General features: G+C 40.4%; 1 protein-coding gene across 4 annotated transcripts in view; it reads right to left on the bottom strand.

Moving 5' to 3' along the window:
* LOC127009626 (serine/threonine-protein kinase pak-1-like) overlaps positions 1-25,744 on the bottom strand; it is a 39,192-nt gene extending 13,448 nt beyond the window's left edge. Inside the window, exons 1-6 of one of the 4 annotated variants that reach the window (XM_050882859.1) lie at positions 25,697-25,744; positions 15,867-16,048; positions 12,292-12,449; positions 12,105-12,145; positions 4,729-4,806; positions 3,383-3,498 (exon numbers count right to left, since the gene is read on the bottom strand). In XM_050882859.1, coding sequence (XP_050738816.1) covers positions 3,383-3,498; positions 4,729-4,806; positions 12,105-12,145; positions 12,292-12,449; positions 15,867-16,048; positions 25,697-25,729 — 608 coding nt within the window. In that variant the 5' untranslated portion in view covers positions 25,730-25,744. Of the gene's footprint in view, positions 1-3,382; positions 3,499-4,728; positions 4,807-12,104; positions 12,146-12,291; positions 12,450-15,866; positions 16,049-22,825; positions 22,960-23,030; positions 23,061-23,149; positions 23,284-25,696 lie in introns of those variants that run through there. The other 3 variants (XM_050882860.1, XM_050882858.1, XM_050882861.1) reach the window with 3 other exon arrangements.
* Between the last annotated feature and the right edge of the window lie 687 nt (positions 25,745-26,431).

Here is a 26,431-nt window from a genome sequence, read left to right as displayed (position 1 = left end):
AGAGCTTTTGGTTAATGTAATTAATATAAGTACAAGCCACAATTGTCGTCAGACTGTTATTTTCAGCAAAGCAGCCTGATCGTTCCATAATCTTTAAAATAACTGGGCTACTTGATGTCACATTCATTGACTTCAATGCTGTCTGTACTCATATGGCCCTCCTCATGTAAGCAATAACAAGAACAATAGCCACCCAAGAATAGCTTTTTGCACCTTGTATGTAAGCGTTTGTGGCTAAAATCCTTACTAATAGGCCAAAAGCATGCGAAATATATTACAGTGGCTTGGCAACTTAAAGCTCGCCTGTGAAAATGTTGTAAGCATCCTCTGTGTCAGTCTTCATTCTTATCCAGTTAATCATGTTAAAAACCCAGAGCCCCCGTAACCCCCCCCCAGGCATTACACATGACTGTTCTTATCGCTTTGATAGCCCATGCAGACACTTGCTCATTCCACCAAAAGTAAATAATGCAATTTCTAATGATTTTGTTGACACTAACCAGTGTGCCACAAACAGAACACAAAGCTTGCTAGCTATCAAAAGTTACAGTGAGCTCATGTAGTTTCCTTGGTTTTTACTATATGCTGCATGTCTATGTTTACATATGTAGTGCGGCGACGGCCTGATGAACGAGCCTCCCATAACCCACTTAGCCAGTGGGGTACCTCTTTGGCCGACTCGGTAAGGAGTGGCTCTCCCGTCACGCTGGTTGCGGGTTCAATCCCAGGCAGCCGGGGAATACCCTCGCTTTGTCTTGATTAATTTCTCGTGTGTTGTAGCGATACACGCAGAGGACGTGTAGGAAAATAAAAAAAGAGAAAATAAAAGCCTGGGGCATTACACATACACCCACACACCCACATACATACAGGCAAGTGCTGGTCTCCACTTCAGCTGAGCAGTGTCAGGTGGGAATTTGGTTTCACTGTGAAGAAAATGCCTGCCTACATTGGATCAGCTGAACTGAGTGTCTAAATGAGGTTCCTCTCTAAAATTAAGATAAATTAAAGGAATTGGTAAGAGGCCAGCAAGTGACTTACATATGAGATAGGGAACCAAAGAGTGGATTTATAAGGATTAAATGGTGATTGGTACATGGGAATGAGTAGCATGAATTACTGGTGTGGAGAATGTGGTGGAAAAGATCGCTCAGGGACTGTAAAAGTTTGGACCTTAGCTAGGGAGCTAAAGGCTCAGAACACAGAACAAGATCAATAGATGAGGGAGGCTGAAATCTTTGTATTTCTGTCAAGAAATCTGACTTAAGAGAATTACTAACCTCACTGAGCCACTTTTGTTTGATGCTAGTGTACTACATCCTACTCTGGCAAATACTCAGATTTCATCTCTTCACCTGGCCCTGTCTGTCCTGCCATTTTGTTCTTTGGTTGTCCATTTGTCATCTGTTTATGCATGATGTGACATGCCCAAGTCCATTTCTTTTTCTTAATCATCGTTGAAATATCTTCAACCTTTGTCTCTCTTCAATCCTGCTTACGTTTTGTTTCCATGTTATATCCAGCATATGCAAATAGGGAAACCTAAGTTGCCTGGAAACTTTCTAACGCTTAACCAGAATAGCCTATTTGAAAAATAAAAGTTGACTTAAATATATGTCTAGGAAAGCATGATTTACTTGAAAACTACTTCCATGCCAAACTAACCCCTGAAAAGCCTGGCATGAGAAGTAAACATTGACCATAAAGAAATGAGATTTACTGTGTCACTGTTCTTCCCCTAAACCTATCAACAGTGGTGTTCCACAGGGCTCTGTCCTATCACCCACTCTTTTCCTGTTATTCATCAATGATCTTCTTTCCATAACAAACTGTCCTATCCACTCATATACTGATGACTCCACTCTGCATTATTCAACTACTTTCAACAGAAGACCCTCTCTACAGGAATTACAAGACTCCAGACTGGAGGCTGCAGAATGCTGAACTTCAGACCTTGCTATCATTTCCGATTGGGGTAAAAGGAACCTTGTGTCCGTCAATGACTCAAAAACCCAGTTTCTCCACCTATCAACTCGACACAATCTTCCAAACACCTAGAGAGAGCCCGGGTTCGAGTCCCAGGCGGAGTGGAAAATTTTGGGTGGCTTTTCCGATATACGCCCCTGTCCACCCAGCAGTGAACGGGTACCAGGTATTAATCAGGGGTTGTGTCCTGTCTCCTGGGATCTGTTCCCTTCTCCTATAATTCCTTCCCCTTCTGTCTCTCCGGCATATGACCACAGATGTTGCTTTCCAAACACCTATCCCCAATTCTTCGACAACACCCAGCTGTCACCTTCTTCAAAACTAAATATCCTCGGTCTATCCTTAGCTCAAAATCTCAACATGAAACTTCACATCTCTGTTACTAAATCAGCTTCCTCGAGGTTGGGCGTTCTGTATTGTCTCTGCCAGTTCTTCTCCCCTGCACAGATGCTTTCCATATATAGGGGCCTTGTCTGCCCTCGTATGGAGTATGCATCTCATGTGTGGGGGGCTCCACTTACATAGCTCTTCTGGACAGAGTGGAGTCTAAGGCTCTTCGTCTCATCAGCTCTCCTCCTCTTACTGACAGCCTTCTACCTCTTAAATTCCTCTGCCATGTTGCTGCTCTTTCTATCTTCTATTGATATTTTCATGCTGACTGCTCTTCTGGACTTGCTAACTGTATGCCTCCCCCCTCCTGTGGCCCCGCTGCACATGACTTTCTACTCATGTTCATCCCTATACTGTCCAAACCCCTTATGCAAGAGTTAACCAGCATCTCCATTCTTTCATCCCCTTCACTGGTAAACTCTGGAACAGTCTTCCTTCGTCTGTATTTTCTCCTGCCTATGACTTGACCTCTTTCAAGAAGAGGGTATCAAGACACCTCTCCACCTGAAATTGACCTCTTCTCTTTTGGCTACACTTTACTTTTTACTTTTGTGGGAGTGGCGAGTAGCGGGCTTTTTTTTGTAATCTTTTTGTTGCCCTTGAGCCGCATCCTTTGATGTAAAAAAAGAAAAGGGGGGGGTAAACACTCAAGAAAATGGGAGATATGATGATAAAACTACCTAAATAAGCAAAGTAGATACACTGGATGTGAAGTGATCCAGTGAAATGGAAGCAGTTTAAGAAAGTTTAAGAGGAGGGTAAGAAAGATAGTGTCCAAGGTAAGAGTGCAGAGACATGATAGAGTGAACTTAAACCAAGTCCTGATAAACTTAACTGAAATCAAGTCCAAGTTGAAACTAAATGAGCATATTATACAGTTAAGTAAGAAGTCATTCTGTATTTTTTGACATTTCAATCACATTCCTTCGTGTAAAGTGGGGTAATTACGAAAGATAATGAAAGTAGTCTTTGAATAAAAGCATCAGGAATATTGTACTTAGCTTACCCAGCGCCAAGTTCTTGATCCCGTTCGTAAACTGACTCTGGATTCAGTGGTGAACAGTGTTCTCTGAACTTCTCCATTATTTCATCATCAGAAAGGGCTGAGTTTCTTCTTCGAACCTGCAATGTGAACCATTCTATAAGTATTTTGCCTATTTTATTTATTTATCTTCATTCCTCATGCCAGTTTTTCTTCAGAAACTTACCCTAACAAGTTGGCCACCATAGAAATGCCTACATCTCTTCCTGTTTACACTACACTCCCTTTTATTCAAAATCAAACTGCCTTCCCTCCTATTTTCCATTATCTTACTCAGTCCTATCAATACATACATCTAAATGGTGGCCTTCAGTCATTCCATGTTCTTCAATTTCACTAAACCCTCTCTTCACAAGGTCCCCCCCTAAAAAATTTTCACATATGCTAACACTCCAAATATTACTAAATTTCACTCTTAACATCCCTGTATGGGGCACTTTTTATTGTCTCACATCCCTATCATACCTAAATGCATTTTCATAATTCACTTTACCTCAATTTATTAGTACACAGTCTCTTCTCATATAGCTGATCTCTACTGTATACCTATACATTTTTATTCTGACATTCTAAGTTAGAATGATAGCACTTTATTGTTCCCTAATCTCCTTAATTTTCCATTCATGCTTCTTTCATGAGGTCTCACCATAGAGTGGTTGACTTTCAGTGCCCTACATATGTCAAGAGACTTAAGATAGGTTGAACATGTAAAAAGATGAGATGTGAATTGAGGCACTTGGCAGAGTGTTAGGTGTCAAAATGTCTAGTCGCAGACCACCAGGTAGACCAAAGAAGACCTGAAGGGCCTCTCCACTCTCCGCATCTAACTTCATTATGAAAGAGAGGAAATTAATGATAATGATGATACACATGATACAAATGGTTAAGTATGTGGTGATTTCTATTGTGTCACTCACTTTCCTGCTGAAAAAGAAAAGTAAAACTTTACATGTTGTGTTTATCTTTAAATTCACATTGTAGCTATCTTTAAAATTTTTGGCCCAGCCAGTGAGTCACTTAGATATTAAGACAATCTTCTGTATTGTGAACTGTTACTCTAAGTGGATGCAAGGTGTTGCAGCCTTCAACGAATGACCTGGATTTACTGATGCCTGATTAAGTCATTCAAAATGATAGATATGAAGAAATTCAGAATAGTCACATAACATCAATCTTTCCTTGGCTAACTATAAAGGCAGTAAAGTGAGCAACAACAAAAAAAAAAAAAAAAAAAAAAAAAAATCTGAAAATCTTCCAGGTGAGAATGTGCTGCACAGGTAACAAAGGTAAAAATTGAAAACAATATTTACCTGAACAGGACTGTCAGTGTCTCTTCTATCAGATTTCTTGGTGGCTTTGTGTGTAGCACTAGATGAACCATTTGCACCCTTGAAGAAAATGTATAATTGGTAAAAAATAGACATGGCATTCAATGCTGAGATCATTTCTTTTAGGTCTCAATAATTATATTGATAGGATATCATTAATAATGTGTAATAGATCCCTGAAAAATGCTGTTTTTCATTCCTTTCAACCCGGAGTTACTAAAAGGTGTTTATAGGCACTTTATACAGGATCCGAGAGATAAGTCTCTCTCTCTCTCTCTCTCTCTCTCTCTCTCTCTCTCTCTCAAAATCCATGTATCCATCTATCTATCCATTTAGAAAGGTAGATTGAGAGAGAGAGAGAGAGAGAGAGAGAGAGAGAGAGAGAGAGAGAGAGAGAGAGAGAGAGAGAGAGAGAGAGTTATCTCCCCTCAGGACCTTGTCGTGATTACAGCCACTCAACTCCCCTCTTTTTCTCAAATATAACAAGGTTCAGCATAAATAGTTATTCATAAAAGTTTTCTGAAGATAACAAATCATAGAAAATAGCAACAAGCCTGTTTTCTTTATGGTATGACAAATAGATACATCATTGTGTTGAGGATGTTAACAAAAGTGCTAAGCTAGTGGGCGATTTGACCATGAAAGAGGATATGGTAGCTCACCAAACACCCATAATGGATTACGTGTCATACGTGACTCCCAAACCCTACGTAAAACAATGCTGAGTGAAATAAAACTAGTTCACTGCACTAATCTACAAGTTTGCACCCTCTGCACTCTGTTCTAGGTACCAGGCAACAATGTGTCAGGGATGTATATTTGCAGGTAAAACAATGCTTGGTGAACTCTCCTTATTATGGTCTTTTATTCTTCATCATGGCCAGCTCACCCACTAGCTCATGACTTCTTGTGCTCTGTTGATTGAAGTGGCATGTGAGCTGTTGTATGATATTTTTGTCCTTATAACCAGTGGTTGCAAGGGTAGGCTTTGATGGTTCAGATGATGAGTTGATGGAAGAAAGTGAACCAGGCATGACTGGCAGTATCTCTACACTAATGCTGCACCAAAACAGAGCTTCAATGCTTTCAAACACAATCTAACACATGCTCCTATCTTGGTGTTCCCAGACAAGTTGTCATTTACAATGTGCATGGATCTCTCTTCTCTGTTCATTGATGGTATTTTCATGCAAACAGTATATGGAGAATGTTGACAAGTTATTGCTTACAATAGTTGCATTCTCAATGCTGCAAAGTCAAAGTATTTCATGACGTATCTTGAATCTGTAGCCATTGTCAGAGCTCTTCAGCACTTCTGGGACATCATCTTTGGTTATCCCATCACTATTTACACAGATCACACTGCAGGCATGCAACTATTTGGTGGAAAAACCTCATGAGATGCCTAGCTAGTTGTTACCTCACTATTCAACAGTTAAATCCAAGAAGAAAATATTTACCTGCCTATGCAAATACTGCTGTGGATATCTTGTCTCGCAATATTTCTGTTACTGCAGTCTCTCTTTTCATTCTCTAAGCTGCACACAGCCCAACATCATGACAGTTTTAAGTCTAAAGTCATTGAGCCACTGACATCTAGATGACTAGTGACTACTCTACCTCACTTACTAAAACCTCTTTAAGCCTATTCCCATGGCATTCTATGTCATACTGTTACCTTTGCACATAATGATATTCACTGGACGACTATTTCCAAATTCAGTTTAAACTGTATTCACTGGATGACTTTCTTAATTCAGTTTAAACTACTTCTGTATCATGCATGCCTCTGTCAGATAAAATTCAAAGTTTCCTGTGAGGAGATGCCTCTGCCTGAATTATTAGAGTTGTTGAAATTATAAAATCAGTCAGTGATTAAGAAAGAAGTCTATGAGGTATATTCATTCTTAGCAGGTGTCACCAGCAATAGGGTCACAGGGCCCATGAAGCTTGAGCTATTCTTTCAATTATCGTAAATTACCTGTGTTTCTCTGGGACTTGCAACAATTACACTTTAATATAATAAGTGACACTATTGTTAATAAAAATGTAGCTGATCATTCTCGGTGTTTTATTTATTGGTAAACGAGAGAAAATATAAATGCTGTCCGGCAGCCTTTCCTCATCCAAAATTGTTCTTACATGAACGACCAGTGAAATCAAGCAGAAATGAGCTTTTAAAAAAATATTATTTACTATATTACATTATCATTATTTTTTTTAACAATAAAAGAGCCGGCTCAAGGGCAACAAAAAACAGTGTATAAAAAAAGCCTGCTACGTGCCACTCCCAACAACAGAAAATAGTACAGTGGCCAAAAGAATGGTCAATTTCGGGTGGAGAGGTGTCTTGATACACTCTTCTTGAAAGAGGACAAGTCATAGGCAGGAGGAAATACAGATGAAGAAAGGCTGTTCCAATGTTTACAAGTGTAAGGGATGAAGGAGTGAAGATGCTGGTTAACTCTTGCATAAGGGGTTTGGATAGTATAGGGATGAGCAAGAGTAGAAAGTCGTGTGCAGCAGGGCTGCGGGAGGGGGGGAGGCATGCAGTTAGCAAGTTCAGAAGAGCAGTCACCGTGAAAATATCGATAGAAGATTGAGAGAGAGGCAACATGGCAGTGGAATTTAAAAGGTAAGAGACTATCAGTAAGAGGAGGAGAGCTGATGAGATGAAGAGCCTTAGACTGATGAGATGAAGAGCCTTAGACTCCACTCTGTCCAGAAGAGCTGCGTGAGTGGAGCCCCTCCCACAAGTGAGATGCATACTCCATACGAGGGCAGACAAGGCCCCTGTAAATGGATAGCAACTGTGCAGGGGAGGAGAACTGGCGGAGATGATACAGAACGCCTATCCTCGAGGAAGCTGATTTAGTGAGAGAGGAGGTGTGAAGTTTCCACTTGAGATTTTGAGCTAAGGATAGACCAAGGATATTTAGTGTTGAAGAAGGTGACAGCTGAGTGTTATCGAAGAATAGGGGATAGGTGTTTGGAAGATTATGTCGAGTTGATAGGTGGAGAAATTGAGTTTTTGAGGTATTAAGGGACACAGGGTTCCTTTTACCCCAATCGGAAATAATAGCAAGGTCTGAGGTTAAGCGCTCTGCAACCTCCAGTCTTGAGTCATGTAATTCCTGTTGGGAGGGCTTCTGTTGAAAGAAGTTGAATAATGCAGAGTGGAGTCTTCAGCGTATGAGTGGACAGGACAGTTTGTTATGGAAAGATCATTGATGTATAGCAGGAAGAGAGTGGGTGATAGGACAGAGCCCTGTGGAACACCACTGTTGATAGGTTTAAGGGAAGAACAGTGACCGTCTACCACTGCAGAGATTGAACTGCCAGAAAGGAACCTGAAGATAAAGGAACAGAGAGAAGGATAGAAACCGTAATAGGGCAGTTTAGAAAGCAAAGACTTGTGCCAGACTCTATTGAATGTTTTCGATATGTCTAGGGCAACTGTGAAAGTTTCACCGAAACGGCAAAGAGAGGATGACCAAGAATCAGTTAAGAGAGCAAGAAGATCACCAGTAGAATGCCGCTTGCGGAACCCATACTGGCGATCAGATAGAAGGTCAGAAGTGGAAAGGTGCTTTTGAATCTTCTGGTTAACCCTTAGAATACGGGTGGTGATATTTTTCTCTGGATGCTGTACACGGGGAAAATTTAGACATTTAAAAGAGGTGGAAATGGTGTCTTTGCAATAATTGTATATTTATCTAGTATATATGGTGGTGTAATAAAACTTCTCTCCTAATAATAATAAAAAAGTTATGACAGCCTCCACCATTCTTCTGAGTCAAGAACTGACAGTATATTTGAAACGTAGGGAGCGTAGAGTGTGATGATTAAATATATGATCCCCGTCCGGGTGGGGTGTGTGGTAGCACACTTATATATACAATCACCGTAATGTAAGGGTTAAGGATTCATTCAAAAGCTTTAGATAGACAGGAAAGTAAAGCTATAGGGCGGTAGTTTGAAGGATTGGAGCAGTCACCCTTCTTAGGCACAGGCTGTACGAAGGCATACTTCCAGCAGGAAGGAAAGGTAGATGTTGATAGGCAGAGGCGAAAGAGTTTGACCAGGCAGGGTGTCAGCACGGAGGCACAGTTTTTAAGGACAATAGGAGGCACTCCATCAGGCCCACTTTAGAGTTCAAATATTCAAAGATTATATGCTGAGTACCTGCTTAGGGTGCATCACTGTTGCCTTCGGCAAAATTTATCAAAAACATTTGGGCGCCAGGCATCTCGACAGAAAGCGAGTCCCCTTTGTTTTTTGTCCGTGTGCGACATTGGCTTTTGTCCAATAGTGTTTCCCTCTACCCACAACTCCTGGCTTTAAACGCCATCACCTTTTACCTGTCCACGCTCCTGGTAGCGGCAGGTGTTCACCCAAGGTCTTGGTTCATCTCACATAACAACCAGCAGTCATTTGAGGGGGGAGTATAATATGCTGGGAGTGGAAGCCGGTGACCTTACGGAGACACGAACACCTGGCCTTCCTAGTGTTGAGAGGGAGGGGATTGTAGAGATGCCTGACGCCCTAATATTTTTGGTGAATTTCGCTGAAGGTGACACTGATACACCCACGGCAGGTACTCAGCAAATATTGTAATGTAAATAGATTTTTTTTAAAAAGCCCATTTTTGCTTTATTTTTTTATTTATTTATTTTTCTTTTTTACGTCGCGGCCTATTGCGCCGGTAAGCTTCTTCCTGGTGGGGCCTGATGGTCGGCCCAAGGCTTCTTCCCGGTGGGGTCTATGGTCGGCCCAAGGCTTCTTCCCGGTGGGGCCTGATGGTCGGCCCAGCCCGATCTGGTGCAGGCGAGTGTTTATAGTGGCACCATCTTGCATTGGCTCATGCTGCCCTCCCGGAGCTCATCTTTAATCCTAGAATCTAGCGTCCGGGTTGATAGGTGGTCTTCTGGACAGCATGTGGGTACAGTACCCTCTTGAGTTTCGCGCTTGCTTCATTCCGAAGGTATAGCGCTAAACTCGAGGATCACGAAACTCAAGGTATTGAAATACATGAAAAAGCTATTGGTTCCGGCCCGTGGAAAAAAATACTTTTTTTTTTCGACTTGACTCCCTTGTTATTACAATTTTTTTCGCCTTTACTCTCTTGTTATCTCAAAATATGTACCTTGGTAATAGGCAGAAAATGGGAAGTGAGAACAGGTCGTTCTTAAGCTGCAGCTGAAGGCGGCTGCCTTACAATTGGCTGGCAGTTCTGGATACAAGCTTGTGATCCACGTGGTGTCATCTGCTAATGTAAGGGTGGTTGCTCGTGGTCACCCGTGTACAGTTGGACAAACCTATAGCTTCTGGTAGTTTTCTGTGTGTTATGGTATAATCTGCTAACTCTTTGTTATATATCATCAAATCACTAACATCATGATTGACTTTTCAATGCCTATTGAACATAAACTGCCGCCGCAATTGCAAAATAGCTCGCAAAGAGGTTCAACTTGCTTACTGCTTCCATATTTCCCTCACCGCTCACAAAGACCACAAGCAGACAAAAAAGAACAAATCCAGGCAAATCAACACTTTTAATGCTGTGTATTCCCACAGCGCGCATGCGTGGTGGACAGCAGAATGACTAATTTCAGCGGGAAGATATTTCTTGCAACACCGACCAGTGTAGTGGACCTTCTTCTTCTTTTGACCTGTAATGTTTTGTATTGCTTTTTAGGTCCTCCTTTTCCACACTTTTATACTTCACAACATGCACTTAAGGCCGCTTTCACAGTCATATTGTTTGTATTGATCGTTACCAATGGCGGCGATCGCCGCTATAGTATTTCCACATGAAACTGGCCAATGGGTAGTGATGTGATGTGATGGTGTCGGAGGTATTGCCTTTACAATGGCACCGTATGGCGGCTGCGGGGTTAGCCTCACCCCACACCTTACCACACACTCTCAACACCTGTCGCTTTCTCTGCAGCCACTACTACCCCATAGGCCAATTTCACGTGGAAAACTATAGCGTCGATCGCCGCCATTGGTAACGATCAAAACAAACAAAACAACTGTGAAAGCGGCCCTTATTTACTTCACAGTGCGCACTTATACACTTCACCCTGAAGTTAGGTGTTTTTCCGTTCTTTTCTTCCCTGATTTCGGTTTTCTATGCCCTTTTGCTATTTTCCACTGTTACTTTTCACCATCGCTGCCATGCATTACAGGTCAAAAGAAGAAGAAGAAGAAGGAAAACATCACTGGGAGATCTACAATTTTCATATACTTGAGAAAAAAGTTTTTTGGACTGTGGTTCCCCAGCATAGGGTGTTCTCTTTTCTTGTTAATCAAGTAGTAAGCTAAGCAGCTCTGCCAGTCCATTTTACGAGTCTCTTGGTGGGCCATCTTCCACTGCGCTCCTCACTCCTCAGCCACTGCCGTCGTCTGTTTACATACAGCCATGAGGTACCCATGTACCCACGCTCGTACTCACAACCGTTTTCCATTCATAAGGACAACCAACAACTCGCTCCCGGTTGGGCATACGGGCAACCGCAGTTGCCCATAGCCCCAATGGTTGGACACCACCTTTTAAGGCAGCACGCATGACGCCGATGGTAGGTAGACATGACCCATACATGTCAAAGGAGCGCGAAACTCGTGATGGTAAGAATTTAGGACTAAGCGCTTAACTCGAGGATCGCGAAACTCGGATAGCACGAAACTCGAGAGGGTACTGTAGTTTTAAGCCACTCAGCAGCGGCTGAAAAATCCCAGCTTGGTGGCACCGGGCGGGGATTGAACTCGTGTCCTCCTGAACGCGGCGCCATCACTCTGTTGAGTCAGCCACCGCCTCCCCTGGTAGGGCTTTCATGCAAGAATGATTTAGGATGTGGGGAGGCTGCCGAACAGCATTTCTATTTTCTCTTGTTTACCAATAAATAAAACAATGAGAATGATCAGCTACATTATTATACTTATTATATTGAAGTGTAATTGTTACAAGCCCCAGAGAAACAAAGGTAATTTATGATAATTGAAAGAATAGCTCAAGCTTCGTAGGCCCTGTGACCCAATACCTGCTGGCTAGCAACTCTGAATATACCTCATTGTCATGATGAATAATAATCATACTTTCCTATTTTGTGCTGTGCTTAATTCTCCTTTTGCATTAAAACTACTTATATATTACTGCATATAGTAGGATTCAAATACTGTACTTTTAGTATTTAGCTGTTACACAAGAAACCCAATTCTACTGACATAACCACTTTCCTAAGTTCACTTAATAATGCATTGTTCATGTATTAATTTTATGCTTAAATATGTTAAAAAAAAGTATGCATAACATTCAGATTTTGAAACAGCAAATTAAATGTTTTGAAGCTCACCTGATTCTGATGCACATCAGATGGGTCACCAATGTCTTTTTCTGTTAGAAGAAAGGTCCTTCTATCAATATTATTGTCAGCTATGTATAATAAACTTCTTTTTGTATTACATAATTTATTATAGGTATAAAAGATGACATAATTCCACCCTGAATTATGCGGTCATTCAAAGACAGTTCATACATACCATTTTCAAAAATATTTTCTATAGCTTCTGCTTCTTCCAAAATTGTTTCTGGTGTGGGTATTGGCTTCACTGCTGTTTCCTCTTTTTTTTTTATTGAATATTTAAAATATTTTGCTGCTGCTATGGCAGCCTCTGGATTGCTCTCCACCTCATCTTGACTGGAAACAAGAAGACATTAGCATGGCGGAAGTTCAATAGACAATTTCAGCTTTTCATGGTTCTTTTTTAGTATTTGACTGCTATAATCAAACAGTATACAACAGTAAATGCTCAGTTATCTGCATCTGCATCATCCTTAACCCCTTCAACATGAGGACGCGTATACTGCATCCTTGCGTGCCCCGTACCATATCCGAGGACGCGCATACTGCGTCCTGGCTCGCTTTAGCCAATACACGAGTTATTTTAACTCTATATTTATGCTTACATCTCAAAATTATCAATTAATTTATGTTTCTTTATGTGCACCATTTAATTCTGCATGTTTTCATATATAATACATGATGATTATGTTGAGTTCATGGCTGAAAACTTGTTATATTCAATAGCGACATTTGAAATTTGGCGCTCGCGGCGATCCCGGATACGTTGCGGGGCGCTGTTTTGGGCCGGCTGTAGTGAAGGGGTTAACTTGATAGGGAGAAAATTAAATTTGGCATCCATTCATATTGTGATAAAAAAGCTTAATGAAAGCTATTTTTTCATGAGACAAGATGATGAAAGTGATGTTGAAAGTGAAATTCATCATAAAAAGGAGGCATCAGCTGTGATGTGACTGCTCAACCAAAATTTACAGGGAGTAATCACTGCCTGTCTAAGTACTTTTATCCCATGGCTACTCAATAACAATTTCCTGTTTATTTCTTCATATTTTGAATAGGGTCCTTCACTGAGCTCAACCTGCCATCTGGTGGCCCTGGTGGAAGTACCAAAAAAATTATGCATGCGGTGTACGTCCAAATAATTTTTCTTACAAGTTTTTCGCTAGTATTTAGATATCACATATTTTTCTTGTAGCTACGGTATAGAGACATTTGACTTACTAGTAGTATTTAAGAATCAGGGAAATGCAAGACCTAGGTAATTAAGATATATATTTTTCCCCACATAGACAATCATCACATTCTATTATGTTATTCTTTTAAAGGTCCATATATGTAGTGAATGTAATATTATGAGATGCTAAAGATGTATGTCTTATGATTTAAATTAGAAATATGAAACATGTTTAATACTTGCTGCCGGCAGCATACAATATATTTAGCAGCAGTGTAAACAACCTCCTGTGCTCTGATTGGAGAGACAGAGAAATGCTTCGTGTGTGAGGCAACGACGTGCCAGCTGCAGGAATGTTGAGTGCCAAAAAATTTCAAAACTACCTTCAACCACTACTGAAAGAGATTGAGAGCATGACACCATGCTGGGCTTGTTTGACTTTTCTTTTCTTGCATGAAGAAATGATTTACCCAGAGGCTGCATTGATGCATTCCTATTATCCACAGGATGGAGTGTTGTAGGATATATCGATGAATGCTCTTATTTTGCCAATAATGTTCATTATAATGACATGAATAATGTACAGCCCTCAGATTTTTAGTGTAAACATAATAATGAATATTACAACTCTAATATTTTGCTAGTTTGGTACAGAAAAATGTCAATTAAGCCTCGCTGGACCCCAGCTTGCCGCAGGTTTGGTTCTGGCAAAGGCTCCAGCAGGGCCACCAGATGGCAGGTCCAGCTCAGTGAAGCATCCCATTGAATACCCTCTTTCCAAGATTTCCAGTACACAAATTTGTGCTTTGGCATTCTTCCTGCTCGTATATACACTCCCCTTCAATCAATCATAATGACATCCCTCTAAGTAGAGTTTATATCCATCAGGTTTTCTTAAATCCTACTGATTATCATAGCTGGGCGTTATCGCGATACTTTATTGCTGATAAAAAAATTGGGTTATCGGCCATCCGCTACTTATTTAAATATATATCGGTATCTTCGTTACTTTTGTAACCAAACTAGCGATAATCGCTACTTTTTTCCGCCTCTCAGAAAAAAAAACCTGTTGTCTCCTCCCTACTGTGCATGCGTGGCCTGGGCGCCTGGTGTTGTATGAAAAAATTTCGGGGTATGAAATATCTTCGGTGATGAGATTTCATACTTAGATCATCAACATTAAAACACTAGGTTATTTTTTTTATGTTAGACTCAAAAATCAATATATCAAAGAGAAAAATCATTTAACTTTGCCCCAAAAATGATTATTCACTGCCTCAAATTTGATATTCCATATTCGTTTGTGAGCATGCCATGGTATTGAAGGCTTTTGTTTACAAACACTGGTCTCTCGTGAACTACGCATGTTCAGACCAGTAAGCGTAGCCCTGTACAGTCTCACAAAGCTTTTTAACACATTAAGAGTTGCTGGAAGGCTGAATCAGACATACAGTACCACCATCCTTGCTGTTTCTAGAACGACACTCTGTACATATAAATGCAACTCGTACAGAGTGTCGTTCTAGAAACAGCGGGGATAGTGATAGTGGTACTGTAAGTCTGATTCGGCCTTCCAGCAACTCTTAATTATGGTTAAAAAGCTTTGTGAGACTGTACAGGTCTACGCTTGCTGGTCTGAGCATGCGCAGTTCACGAGAGACCAATGTTTGTAAACAAAAGCGCCGGCGTTTGACGGTGGGGACGCCAAATAAACACAACACCGGTTCAGGCGTTTCTAGTATTACCGTCCATAGGTACGTGTCAACGTGTGGTTTTCAGGTTTTGTAAGTTTTCTAAAATAAAGATAATGAAAATTTGAATTCATCTATGTTTTTTTATTTGAAATATCAATATAGTATCGTTTTCGCCTATCGGACTTATCGTTAGCTAGTATCGGAATTGTGGATTTATATTGGGTATCGGTTATCGGTTATCGCCTACATTTGTGTCTCCAGTTAATGAATATCGGTTATCACCGATATGGGTTTCCATTATCAGTTATCGGTTATCGGGAATAAGGTTTTTTGTTATCGTGCCCAGCTATGCTGATTATGTCTTCATCTATCACTTTCATTTTTGATTGGTTTTGGAAAACTATAAATGCATGCTTATTACATACAGCTCTCCTTGCTGCTTGATCTTGAGCAGCCTCTCTATCCAGTCCAGGTCCCACAGATCAATGTGCATGAGCTCATCTTACTTTTTTTAGGTCTATCTCTCAATCCTCTACCATCAACATTCATATCTCTTCAACCAATATTCTCATTTATGCCTTCTGCATTCCCAAACCACCTCAATCTCCCCATAATTATTATTAGTACTTTAACATTTTATTTTATAGAAATAGATGCTAATAACACAGAGACAATAGTATGCAAGCATTGCCACTTTACCAGGCTTTTATTATTTTACTTATACTGTTGCAGAAAAAAATATGATGATACTTAAAAATGGGTGAATCAACTATGTTAAAAAGCCTGTGATGCAAGATATAACCACATATGCAGTATGTATATGTTCTTAATGTGGACCAGAAAACAACAAAATGAACATGTCACAGAAATTATTGTTAGTCTTACCTGATGTTAGTTCCTATTATATTCCGCCATGCATCTGGAATTCCTTCAAAACAATTTGTCTCTTTATTGTATGTGACATGGATATTGTGCTTGACCATGTCAGGCTTAGAGATGTCAACATCGTCAACTATGTTATTGTCTTTTTTTCCAAACAGTTTTGACAATACACCCTTCATGATGACCTGCAAAGCAATTTTAATGAATTAACAAATGTGATTATTCAATATATATATATATATATATATATATATATATATATATATATATATATATATATATATATATATATATATATATATATATATATGCACACACACACACACACACACATACACACAAAGAAGTGGTATCTAAGGAGAGAGGAAGTGAGAAAGGTGGGACTAAATAACAGCGTCAAAGGTTTGAAAGTGACATATGCCAATGTAGACGGTGTAATCTTAAAAAGACTGGAGATACATGACTGCCTATGAGAAAAAGAGCCAGACATCATGTGCATGTAGATTTACATAGATTTACATAGAAAATCAGACCACACAGACCCCATGGTCCAGACTTGGTGGTCTGTCCTTAAACCTAAGTGATTTTACATTAATCAGAAGACTCCAAAACGTTGCATTTCTACTCTAGTTGATATTAAGTTGAAGGAAGTGACGGTCGAGCTTATTTTTGAAGGAGTCAATCGTGTTACACTGGACCACTGACGGTGGAAGCTTATTCCATTCTCGCACTACAACGTTGGTGAAGAAAAATTTGGTGCAGTCTGAATTTACTTGTCTACATCTGAGTTTTACGCCATTGTTCCTCGTGCGCAAAGTGTCATCGATCATAAACAATGTTGATCTGTCTACATTCGTGAAACCATTAAGTATTTTAAAACATTCGATCAGTTTTCCTCGGAGGCGACGTTTCTCAAGAGAGAACATGTTAAGGGTAGAAAGCCTTTCTTCGTAGGATTTGTTGCGCAAGGAAGGGATCATTTTCGTTGCCTGACGCTGAACACCTTCTAATTTAGCAATATCCTTTGCATGGTGGGGAGACCAAAACTGTACCGCATATTCCAAGTGGGGTCTGACTAAACTGTTGTAGAGCGGGAGTATTACATCTTTATTCTTGAATACAAAGTTTCTTTTAATGAAGCCCAACATTCTGTTCGCTTTATTTGCTGCATCGATGCATTGCTGTGAGAATTTGAGGTTTGACGCGATTTTGACCCCCAAGTCTTTGACGCATTGAACGCTTTTGAGTTTAACGCCGCGCATTTCGTATTCGAACTTCTTATTCCTCGTTCCAACTTGAAGGACCTGGCACTTGTCTACGTTAAAGGGCATCTCCCATCTATCCGACCAAGCTGAAATTTTGTGCAAATCCTCTTGGAGGCTTTGCCTGTCTTCGTCAGTGAGAACCGAGTTGCCAATCTTTGTGTCGTCTGCAAATTTACTAATGCGGTTATTGAGTCCAACATCCACGTCGTTGATGTAAATAATGAAGAGCACTGGGCCAAGGACCGAGCCCTGAGGGACGCCACTAGTGACAGGCACCCACTCTGAGTTAAATCCGTCAATCACTACTCTTTGTTGTAAGTTAAGTACAGACATCAATGTCCGAGTGGGTGAGGGCAAATATAGACTGTGGAGAAGAGACAGATTAATATTAATGTGGAGAATGTGGAGCTAGGGGAGGGGAGGGCAGAGGCAATAACCATGAAAATAACAACAAAGGGAAGAAGCACGAGAGATATCACAGTGGCATATGTCCCCCCAAAGACAAGGGCAAGGAAGCAAGATGAACACCGCGATGTGCTGACGGATACAGCCAAATACCTACAAATGGTGATCAACAAAAGTGAAAACATAATAATAGTAGGGGACTTTAATTTTAAATAGGTGCACTGGGAAGAATGGGACGCAGGGGAAAATAAAGACTCCTGGGGCAAGAAACTAATGAACTTAGCAATGGACAATGTCATGACCCAGTGGGTCAAAGAGGAGACATGATACAGAGAGGAGGACACCCCAGCAAGGCTAGATCTGCTACTAAATAAAGAACCAGATGTAATCAAATCTTTGAAATATCCGTGTCTCATAGAGACATGTGGTGTTAGAATTTCAAATGACAGAGGGGAGTGTTTGCCCAAATGGTGTGTAGTGCATCCCCTCTCCATTCCCATTCCTCTTCACCATTCATCACTTGAGTTTTATTCCTTGCTACAAGCCTTTCACACATTCACATACAACCTCACTCTTCACTTTTTCCCTATTCCTCTCTTTATGTTCCCACGGCATGCTATGCCTCCTCACAACTCTCAGTCCCTTTTACCATTTGTTAACTAAGCCGAGAGTAGAGTCCTACAGGCAAGGCAGATACAATTACAGAAAAGCAAATTTTTCAGGATTAAAGTAATATTTTGAGGAAGCAAATTGGAGAGAATTCAAAGAAACTAATGACGCACAGAAGAAGTGGGAAATCTTTTTAAACGTTTACAACTCGTGAGTAGATAAAAGTAAAGTAAAGTCGGGGGCATACGCTGTAGCAGCACATGGCCTCGGTGCTCATCTCCATAACATTGGCCCTTGAGCCTGTGGTGGGAGGGGGCCCATTACCCCGGGACACAGGGCCAGTGTGACATCCGGGTTACCACAGTTTACCTCCCCCAGGTTTCTCCAGGTACCCATTTATCAACCAGCCTGAGAGGGAGGATGAACAGCTGGGTGAGCTGCACGCTGACTGCCCAGGCCAGGATTCGAACCTGGGCCCGCGTAGTAGAAGCCAGGCACGCTGACCACTAGACCACGGAGGCGTGGTAAAGTAGATAAACATGTGCCAATAGTAGAAAGTTAAGAGAACTGGAAAGAGGACTGGTTATAACAGAAGGTGCGAGATGGCAAAAAAGGAACAGGATGCAGCTTGGAACAAATGGAGAAAGAAAAAGAACAAAAGAAGAGTACAAAAGAACTAGGAACGAATATGTCAGTATCCGCCGAGAGGAAGAAAGAAATTTTGAAAAAGGGATAGTAGACAAGTGTAAGGAGGAACCTAAACTGTTTTATAGGTATGTCAATGGCAAACTAAAAAACAAGGAGGGAATCAACAAACTGAAAGTGGAGGGAAGGGTCTATGAAGATGTAGCAATGCAGACTGAAATAATGAATGAGAGATTCCAATCGGTTTTCACAACACAGAGTGACTTCCCTGAACAAGAAGGAGTGGACAGAAACTCAGTGCTGGAGGACATACAAGTAGAAGTGCAAGAGGTGCTCAAGCTACTAGAAGCCCGAGATGTAAGAAAGGCCACAGGATCTATATACCTAACTGGATACTAAAGGAATGCAGAAATCAACTGTCAGACAAGATCCACAGTATAATAGCATGTTCATTGAGAGACGGGAAAGTGCCATGGGAGTGGAAAAGAAAAGGGCCAACGTGGTACCAATATTCAAAGGACGGAATAAGGAAACTAAAGGCCAGTGTCACTTATGAGTGTGGTTGCTAAACTGTGCAAGAGAATATTGAAAGACAGATGGACACAATAACTGAAAGCGGTAGGTACCTACTCTGAGTGACAGTCAGTTTGGATTCAGGAGTGGAAAGTCATGTTTCACTAATTTGCTGAGCTTCTACTCGAGGGTGATTTGAGACACAAGAAAGAGACGGCTGGGCAGACTGTGTATACCTAGATCTAGAAAAAGCCTTTGACAAGGTACACCTCACAAGTGACTACTGTGGAAATTAGAGCATATAGGAGGCCTAAAAGGGAGCCTCCTGGAGTGGGCAAGAGACTTCCTAAAAGACCGATAAATGAGGAGAGTAATAAAAGACAGCATATCAGGGTGGAGGGCAGTAACATGTGAGTTCCACAGGGTGGGAGAGAGAGAGAGAGAGAGAGAGAGAGAGAGAGAGAGAGAGAGAGAGAGAGAGAGAGAAATAAAAAATTAAAACCACAATACCTGATAAAACTAACAAAGATACACACAAAAAAACACTGATTTTATTGATGGGTGTTTAGTTTAAACCAGGGGTGTCAAACTCATGGCCAGCGGGATAGTTATAAATGGCCCGCAGTATCACGGTAACTTCAATCTTGTCAATTTCTACCTTGTTGGCCCCCATGATGGCACTTCAGAGTATGAATTGGCCCTCGAAGGGTTTTGAGTTTGACACCCCTGGTTTAAACCGCCAACCCTGCTGTACATAATTAAAATGACACCCCTGGTTTAAACCGCCAACCCTGCTGTACATAATTAAAATGACACCCCTGGTCTAAACCACCAACCCTGCCGTACATAATTAAAATGATACTCCTGGTTTAAACTGCCAACTCTGCTGTACATAATTAAAATATTACATATAGTTAAAACCACACTACTGATGAAACTAACAAAGATACACACAAAATAAAATAAAATAAATGGTTTTTATTAGTTGGTTTAAACCACTGTTTTTTTTTATAGGTTTAAATCATGGTTTAAACCATTTGGTTTAAACTGCCAACCCTGATAAATTATATGCCGAAGGGTATTAAAAGTTATATGAGTCTTTTTGTAGACGATGCAAAGCTAATAAGAAAAGTGAGGACGAAGGAAGACTTTGAAGAACTACATAAAGACCTGGATAGAGTGTATAGATGGAGCCAGTTATGGGAGATGGAATTTAATGCAAATAAATGCCATGTTATGGAAATGGGGAAAAGTAAAAAAAAGACTGAGGAAAACATCTAGGATGGGAGAAGAAAACTTAAAGGTGGTACATGAAGAAAAAGATTTGGGAGTAACGATGAAAGACACACTATCTCCAGAAAAGCACATAAACAAGCTATTTGGAAAAACCTACAGGATGATGCAAAATATAAGGGTATCATTCCATTTTACGGACAAAGAAATAATGAAGAAAATAATAACAACACTGATAAGACCAAAACTTGAATATGCTGCAGCTATATGGTTGCCTCACAAAAAGAAAGATATCAGAAAGTTGGAAAGGATACAGAGAATTGCAACTAAAATGTTCCCAGAACTCTCGAATATGACGTATGAAGACAGATTGAAGGAGATGGACTTGACAACACTGGAACAAAGAAGGGAGAGAGATCTGATCATGCTGTATAAGTTGGTAAATAAGTTTGATGAGGTGGATAGAGATGATCTCTTCTCAACTGCGAGAATGCAGGGGCTGAGAGGACATGGAAAGAAACTTAATAAAGGAACCTGTTTGACTTGAAAAAGTATAGTTTTCCACATAGAAGTGTTAACCCTTTCATGCACCAAAAGTTTAATAAGTTTCTTTTCCACTGCGACATCCGTCTGGGGCTCCCTAGGAGGCCTCGCGGAATGGCCTGACTGTGCGGCGAACAATTTTGTCATGTTATTGATTTCATCCACGAGTATTCTTTTTTCCTGGCATTATTATATATCGTTGGTTTTGGAAGAGATTATTCTGCCCTATGGTAGAAAAAAATTATCAAGAAATGCAAATAAACAGCGAAGTTTACCGATTCTGAAAAAAACAATTTAAAGGGACAACAGTCGCGCTCACAGGCCGGCCGCCTGCTGAGAGGCGACTAAACCACGGGCAATTATCACTTCAAATCCAACAGCACGAGAGAGTTGACAATTAGTTTATATTATAGGCCGAGCTTGGATCTTTGACGCAAAAAAAATTGACGTGATTCTGAAAGATACTTTATTTTTGGCAAATTTTTTAAAGTTTTGATGCAATTTGAGTCATTAGCAAACAGAAATAGAAACATTTTCTTGAGATTTTCTACCACAAACTTTAGGGGGCATTCAAAGCAGATCTTCAAAGAAAGATGCAACAAAACCCAGACAAAGAACTCGTTTACTTATCGAGTCACTAATGACTGGAATAAGTTACCAGATCATATTGTGAGTGCTCCTTCAGTGAACTCCTTCAAAAATAGGTATGACAATCACATATAACAGACAATTAACAATGGAGGCGGGCAACAGGATCTAGTTAGATTATTAGGAAACCCACAAAGTCTAATCAAGGTTCTTATGAACCATTTACAAGATCTTCTGTTTAATTTATTTGATTGTACGTTTAATTTACTTGATTGTACAACATCTCACCATCTCAAAACTCAAGAGAAATTAATCTACTCAGGACAAATGTTTTATCCAACATTTGGCTGGACCCACGTCTCTGAAATAATAGGTGCACACTCTAGCATTAAATCAAAGGGTACCCCAGGGTTTAAGGGCTTTGGAGTCTTTATCAGTGTCTCAGTTCATTACAGAGTTGCATTTCAAATGTAAAATGCTAGAGAAATTACCATAAAATAGCATTCAATGAAAACTATATAAATATTTGGATAAATCAATAATTCTCCCAAGTATTTTTTGTATATATACCCACTATTATATATTTCAACTTATTAGACACATCTAATTTAAGGCAAAAGAATGGAATAATTTATAAGTGTTCTTTTTGTAAATTAAGAAATGGCTACCCTGTTCCTGTGGCCTGCAATGGAGGACACATGAAGATTTAAAGAGTTTTGTAATCAGTGAAGAGTAACAGGGTCTTTAAGAAGGCAGATAATCATTAGGAAAAATATGTCAATGGATCAGAAAACTCTTCTGCAAGGCGACCTGCAAGAATCAGCTTAAAATTGGTTTTAATTGCATCACATGTCTATTTAGCAGAAATTTACTAAGGCAAAATGCAGGTCATGTTGGTACAGGTGAAAGAAGCGCAAGTAAGACACAGATGATGAGAGTTTACCTGATTACGTCACCACAAGTTACAAGATGTTAACATTATAATTTCGATAAGCAAAATCATGCCTTGAATGATTCTGAATTGATAATTTTTCATGGCAATAACGCAACAATGACACCTAACATACGTATTTTGCGAAACATAAGAAGTACATTGACCGTCAATGGCAAGGACACTGTTTGGTCGACCTTTGAACTTTGAACCTTGAAAACGATACGTACAAGGCGCTGACTGTCCCTGCATGTCTAGATCCACGATCTTCCATATCCTGCATCTGTACTGGTGGTTTGCGTTCATTTGTATTTAATAAACTAATATGGCAAGAGGAGTAGAGGAATCCCTTGTGATCTCATTTTGTTTCTAGATCTCCGTCATCACATGACACACCAAACCCATTTTGTGGTTGTACCAGCACAAACTGATTACCAATAGTTTAATCATGCCTGGCAGCAAGAAAGAAGCCCGGCCGTGAGGCATTCATCTCAACCTGACATTCTTTGGACTGGTAAGTCGCCTAGGATGCCGTCTAAATTACACTTTCTTACCGAATGTGTTGTGTGTGTGCCAGGAGCGAGGCGCCGCCCAACCCAACTCACTTCCTGTGTTTACCAGAGGCACCGATAAGGCGCCGATAAGCGCTATGCTCGGCCCTCCACCGAACAAATGCCCGCATTACAAGTTTACAACGCCAATATTATATATATATATATATATATATATATATATATATATATATATATATATATATATATATATATATATATATATATATATATATATATATATATATTCTCTCTCTCTCTCTCTCTCTCTCTCTCTCTCTCTACACCACTGATCTCTATTATAACTGGATTGGTTGACTCCGTGCAAATCCTGAAGCCCGCAGCTGCCATCTTAAGATTCCCTAGGCCCGAGGCATATATGTAAAAAAATCGGCATCAACGCTCGCTGAGTGGCAGTAGCACGTGGTAAAACACTTCATTACGAAGTTATTAATTTATTGAATTTTCTATGCCCTATAGCTACCATAGCTTTTTATTGGCTTATAGAAAAAAAAAAAAAACTTGTTACCCAGTCTTCATATTTCGCAGAAAACAATTCTTTTTCGCGTTATTTGACTGTTAATCCTCTATATAACATGTATGATTATGTGTTTTCTTGCAAACTACTTTTTCAGTGGATTGTGAAATAACAAATGTTAGTCATCATGAAATAAAACAGAAAAATGAAGGTTCTTTTCATATATATATATATTTTTTTGGTTACCCATTAAAATAATTATCCATTCTAAATCTAAGATTTGAAAGAGAAAACGAATCAATTTGATGAGTAACTAAAGCGCGTTCAATTAATTAACTAACTATACACGTAGTGACGTAGCTACACTGTTTTTCCTTTTCTTGTAAACTAATATTCATGTTGACTGCATTAATCATTTACACAAAAACTTCAAGGTGGCCAACACGATTGATTGTGTTCAAGCATCCGTAGGTAGGTGATTGGTAGCCATATAGCTATTATTGAAGTTCTGTGCATAGCTTTCATCACCTTTTTTCCAAATAAGTATGAGGAACAAATTACGAAATTATTTTGGTCTTTTTAATGCTGAGCCTAATACATTCATACAACCACGTACCCTGGCTGGCAGTTACCAGACGGAGTAAAAACTACAGCACCCTTATGAGAACTGCAGCTGAGACTGTGTTGAATTAAATAATCACAATGTTGGCCACGTTGAAGTTTTTGTGTAAATGATGAATATAATGCAGTCAACATTGTAGTGCGAAAATGGAATAAGCTCCCACCTTCAGTGGTCCAGTGTAACACGATCCTCTGACTCCTTTAACAAGCTCGACCGACACTTCCTTCAACTTAATATCAACTAAAGTAAAAATGCAAAGTTTTGGAGCCCTCTGGTTAATGTAGAATCAGTTAGGTTTAGGGACAGATCACCTATTATAGTCTGGACCATAGGGTCTGTATGGTCTGAATTTCTATGTAAATCTAAGTATAACTCTGTCTATCTCCCTACTTCACACACACACACACACACACACACACACACACACACACACACACACATCAGGTATAATATACAATTACACTTTTCCTAAATGAGAGTGCGGGAGCTTTTTTCTCGTGTTGAGCTGTTCTGAAAGACGACTTCGAGAAGGAGGAGGAGGAAGAAGAGGAGGAGAACAGTGGCATAATGGCGGTAGGTAGAGAGAACGATGAACTGGAATGGAGAAAAAAGGTAGCAAGGACGGGGAAAAGAAGGATGATAAAGAAGAATGAGGTTGACTGCAACGTGATAATTGTTGTGGTGGTTATGAAGGGAGGTGGTGGTGCAGCGACGATGGTGGCGGTGGTGGTTAACAATGAGGGAGAGGAGGTTAAGAGCGGAGTGGTGATGGTAATGAGGGTAGTTAGGTACTATTTAAATTAGAGGGACAATAAAACCTTAGCAGTAGTAGTAATAGTAATGTTTTTTTTTGTATTTTCGTATTGGTATAAATAGTATTAGACGGAATTAATAGGTGGAGAAGTAGCAGAAGAATGAGTACACATGGAAATCAATGAAGAGGCAATTCAGGACCCTGACGAGGCAGGAAGAGGAGGTAGCGAAATGGTTGCAAGGAGGGAAGAAAGTGATCGGGGACGAAGATAGCGATTATGAGGAAGTAGATGAAGAATGAGAAGGAGCAGGAGTACACAGGAAGACAAAGGAGCAAGAGAAGGTACCTGGAGGATGAGAGGAGGATGAAAAGGAAGGTAGTAATAGTAGGGAGGAGGTGATTGAAGAGGAACAAGAGGAGCCGTGCACAGGAAGACAGAGGAGCAAGGTGAAGTCCCTTACGGAGGAGGAGATGGAAAGGTGAGAAAGGTGAGCGAGGAGGAGGAGGTGGTGTTGTTGTTGTTGTTGGTGGTTAGCAGAGGTGATCAGAACGTGGAAAAAAATAAGACAAGAGAAAAAAATAAAAGGAAGGATAAAGAAAGGTAAGAGAAACATGATGGAACAAAGGTGAGTAACAAAAAAAAGAGGATAAGGATTAAAATGAGTCAGCAGGCACACAGAAGAACGCGTCACCTACCAGACCACCTGTTCGTTTACGACTGGCAGGCATGTTTGTGATTCCCCACAGCCTGATCACGAGCTGAGTTCGTCATCGCCAGCAAGTACCCTCCCGACAAAAGCAAGGCTTATTACAGTCGATCTCTGGGTACTATAGGGACCTCCACACACCACACCCCCCCGTCCCCCTTGCTCTCTGGGGGACAATAACCACTCCCTGTCAGTGGAAAAATCCCGGTTTGAGCGGGTCTCGAACCTCCGCCTGCCAGGCCACGAAGCCTGGCAGCGCAGAGCTTTTAACCACTTAGTTTAGTGATCATCCACCAGGTGGCTCTCTGTGTGTGTGTGTGTGTGTGTGTTCTTAGCCAATGAGGAGATAAATAGGTCCATGTAATAGTTGTAGTAACTGAGCTACGGAGCGCTGTGTGTAAGGGAGACGGGAGTGTATTGGGAACCTTGACGGAGAAGGATCTAGGAGGGGGGGGGAGATAGATGGTTTGTACTACGATGATGACGTATATCAGTTGACCACAGACTGCCAAAACCTAGTCCAAATTCTTTGTAAGCGTAAATACTCATTAATTGTTCCTTCGTACTACATAAATTTCCCTGTAAAATATTCAAAACAACCGATAATGAAAACAAAGTGGTCGGAAATGGTATTCAATACCACCGATACTTAACTGAAAACTACTTATCGTATAAAACCTGGAAGTAGTCGTATCGCCCGTCTCTACTGTGCAGTGCCGATGCC

This window comes from Eriocheir sinensis, chromosome 41 (assembly GCF_024679095.1).
Source record: "Eriocheir sinensis breed Jianghai 21 chromosome 41, ASM2467909v1, whole genome shotgun sequence".
Lineage (NCBI taxonomy): Eukaryota > Metazoa > Arthropoda > Malacostraca > Decapoda > Varunidae > Eriocheir > Eriocheir sinensis.
This window is presented reverse-complemented; position numbering and strand designations above follow the sequence as displayed.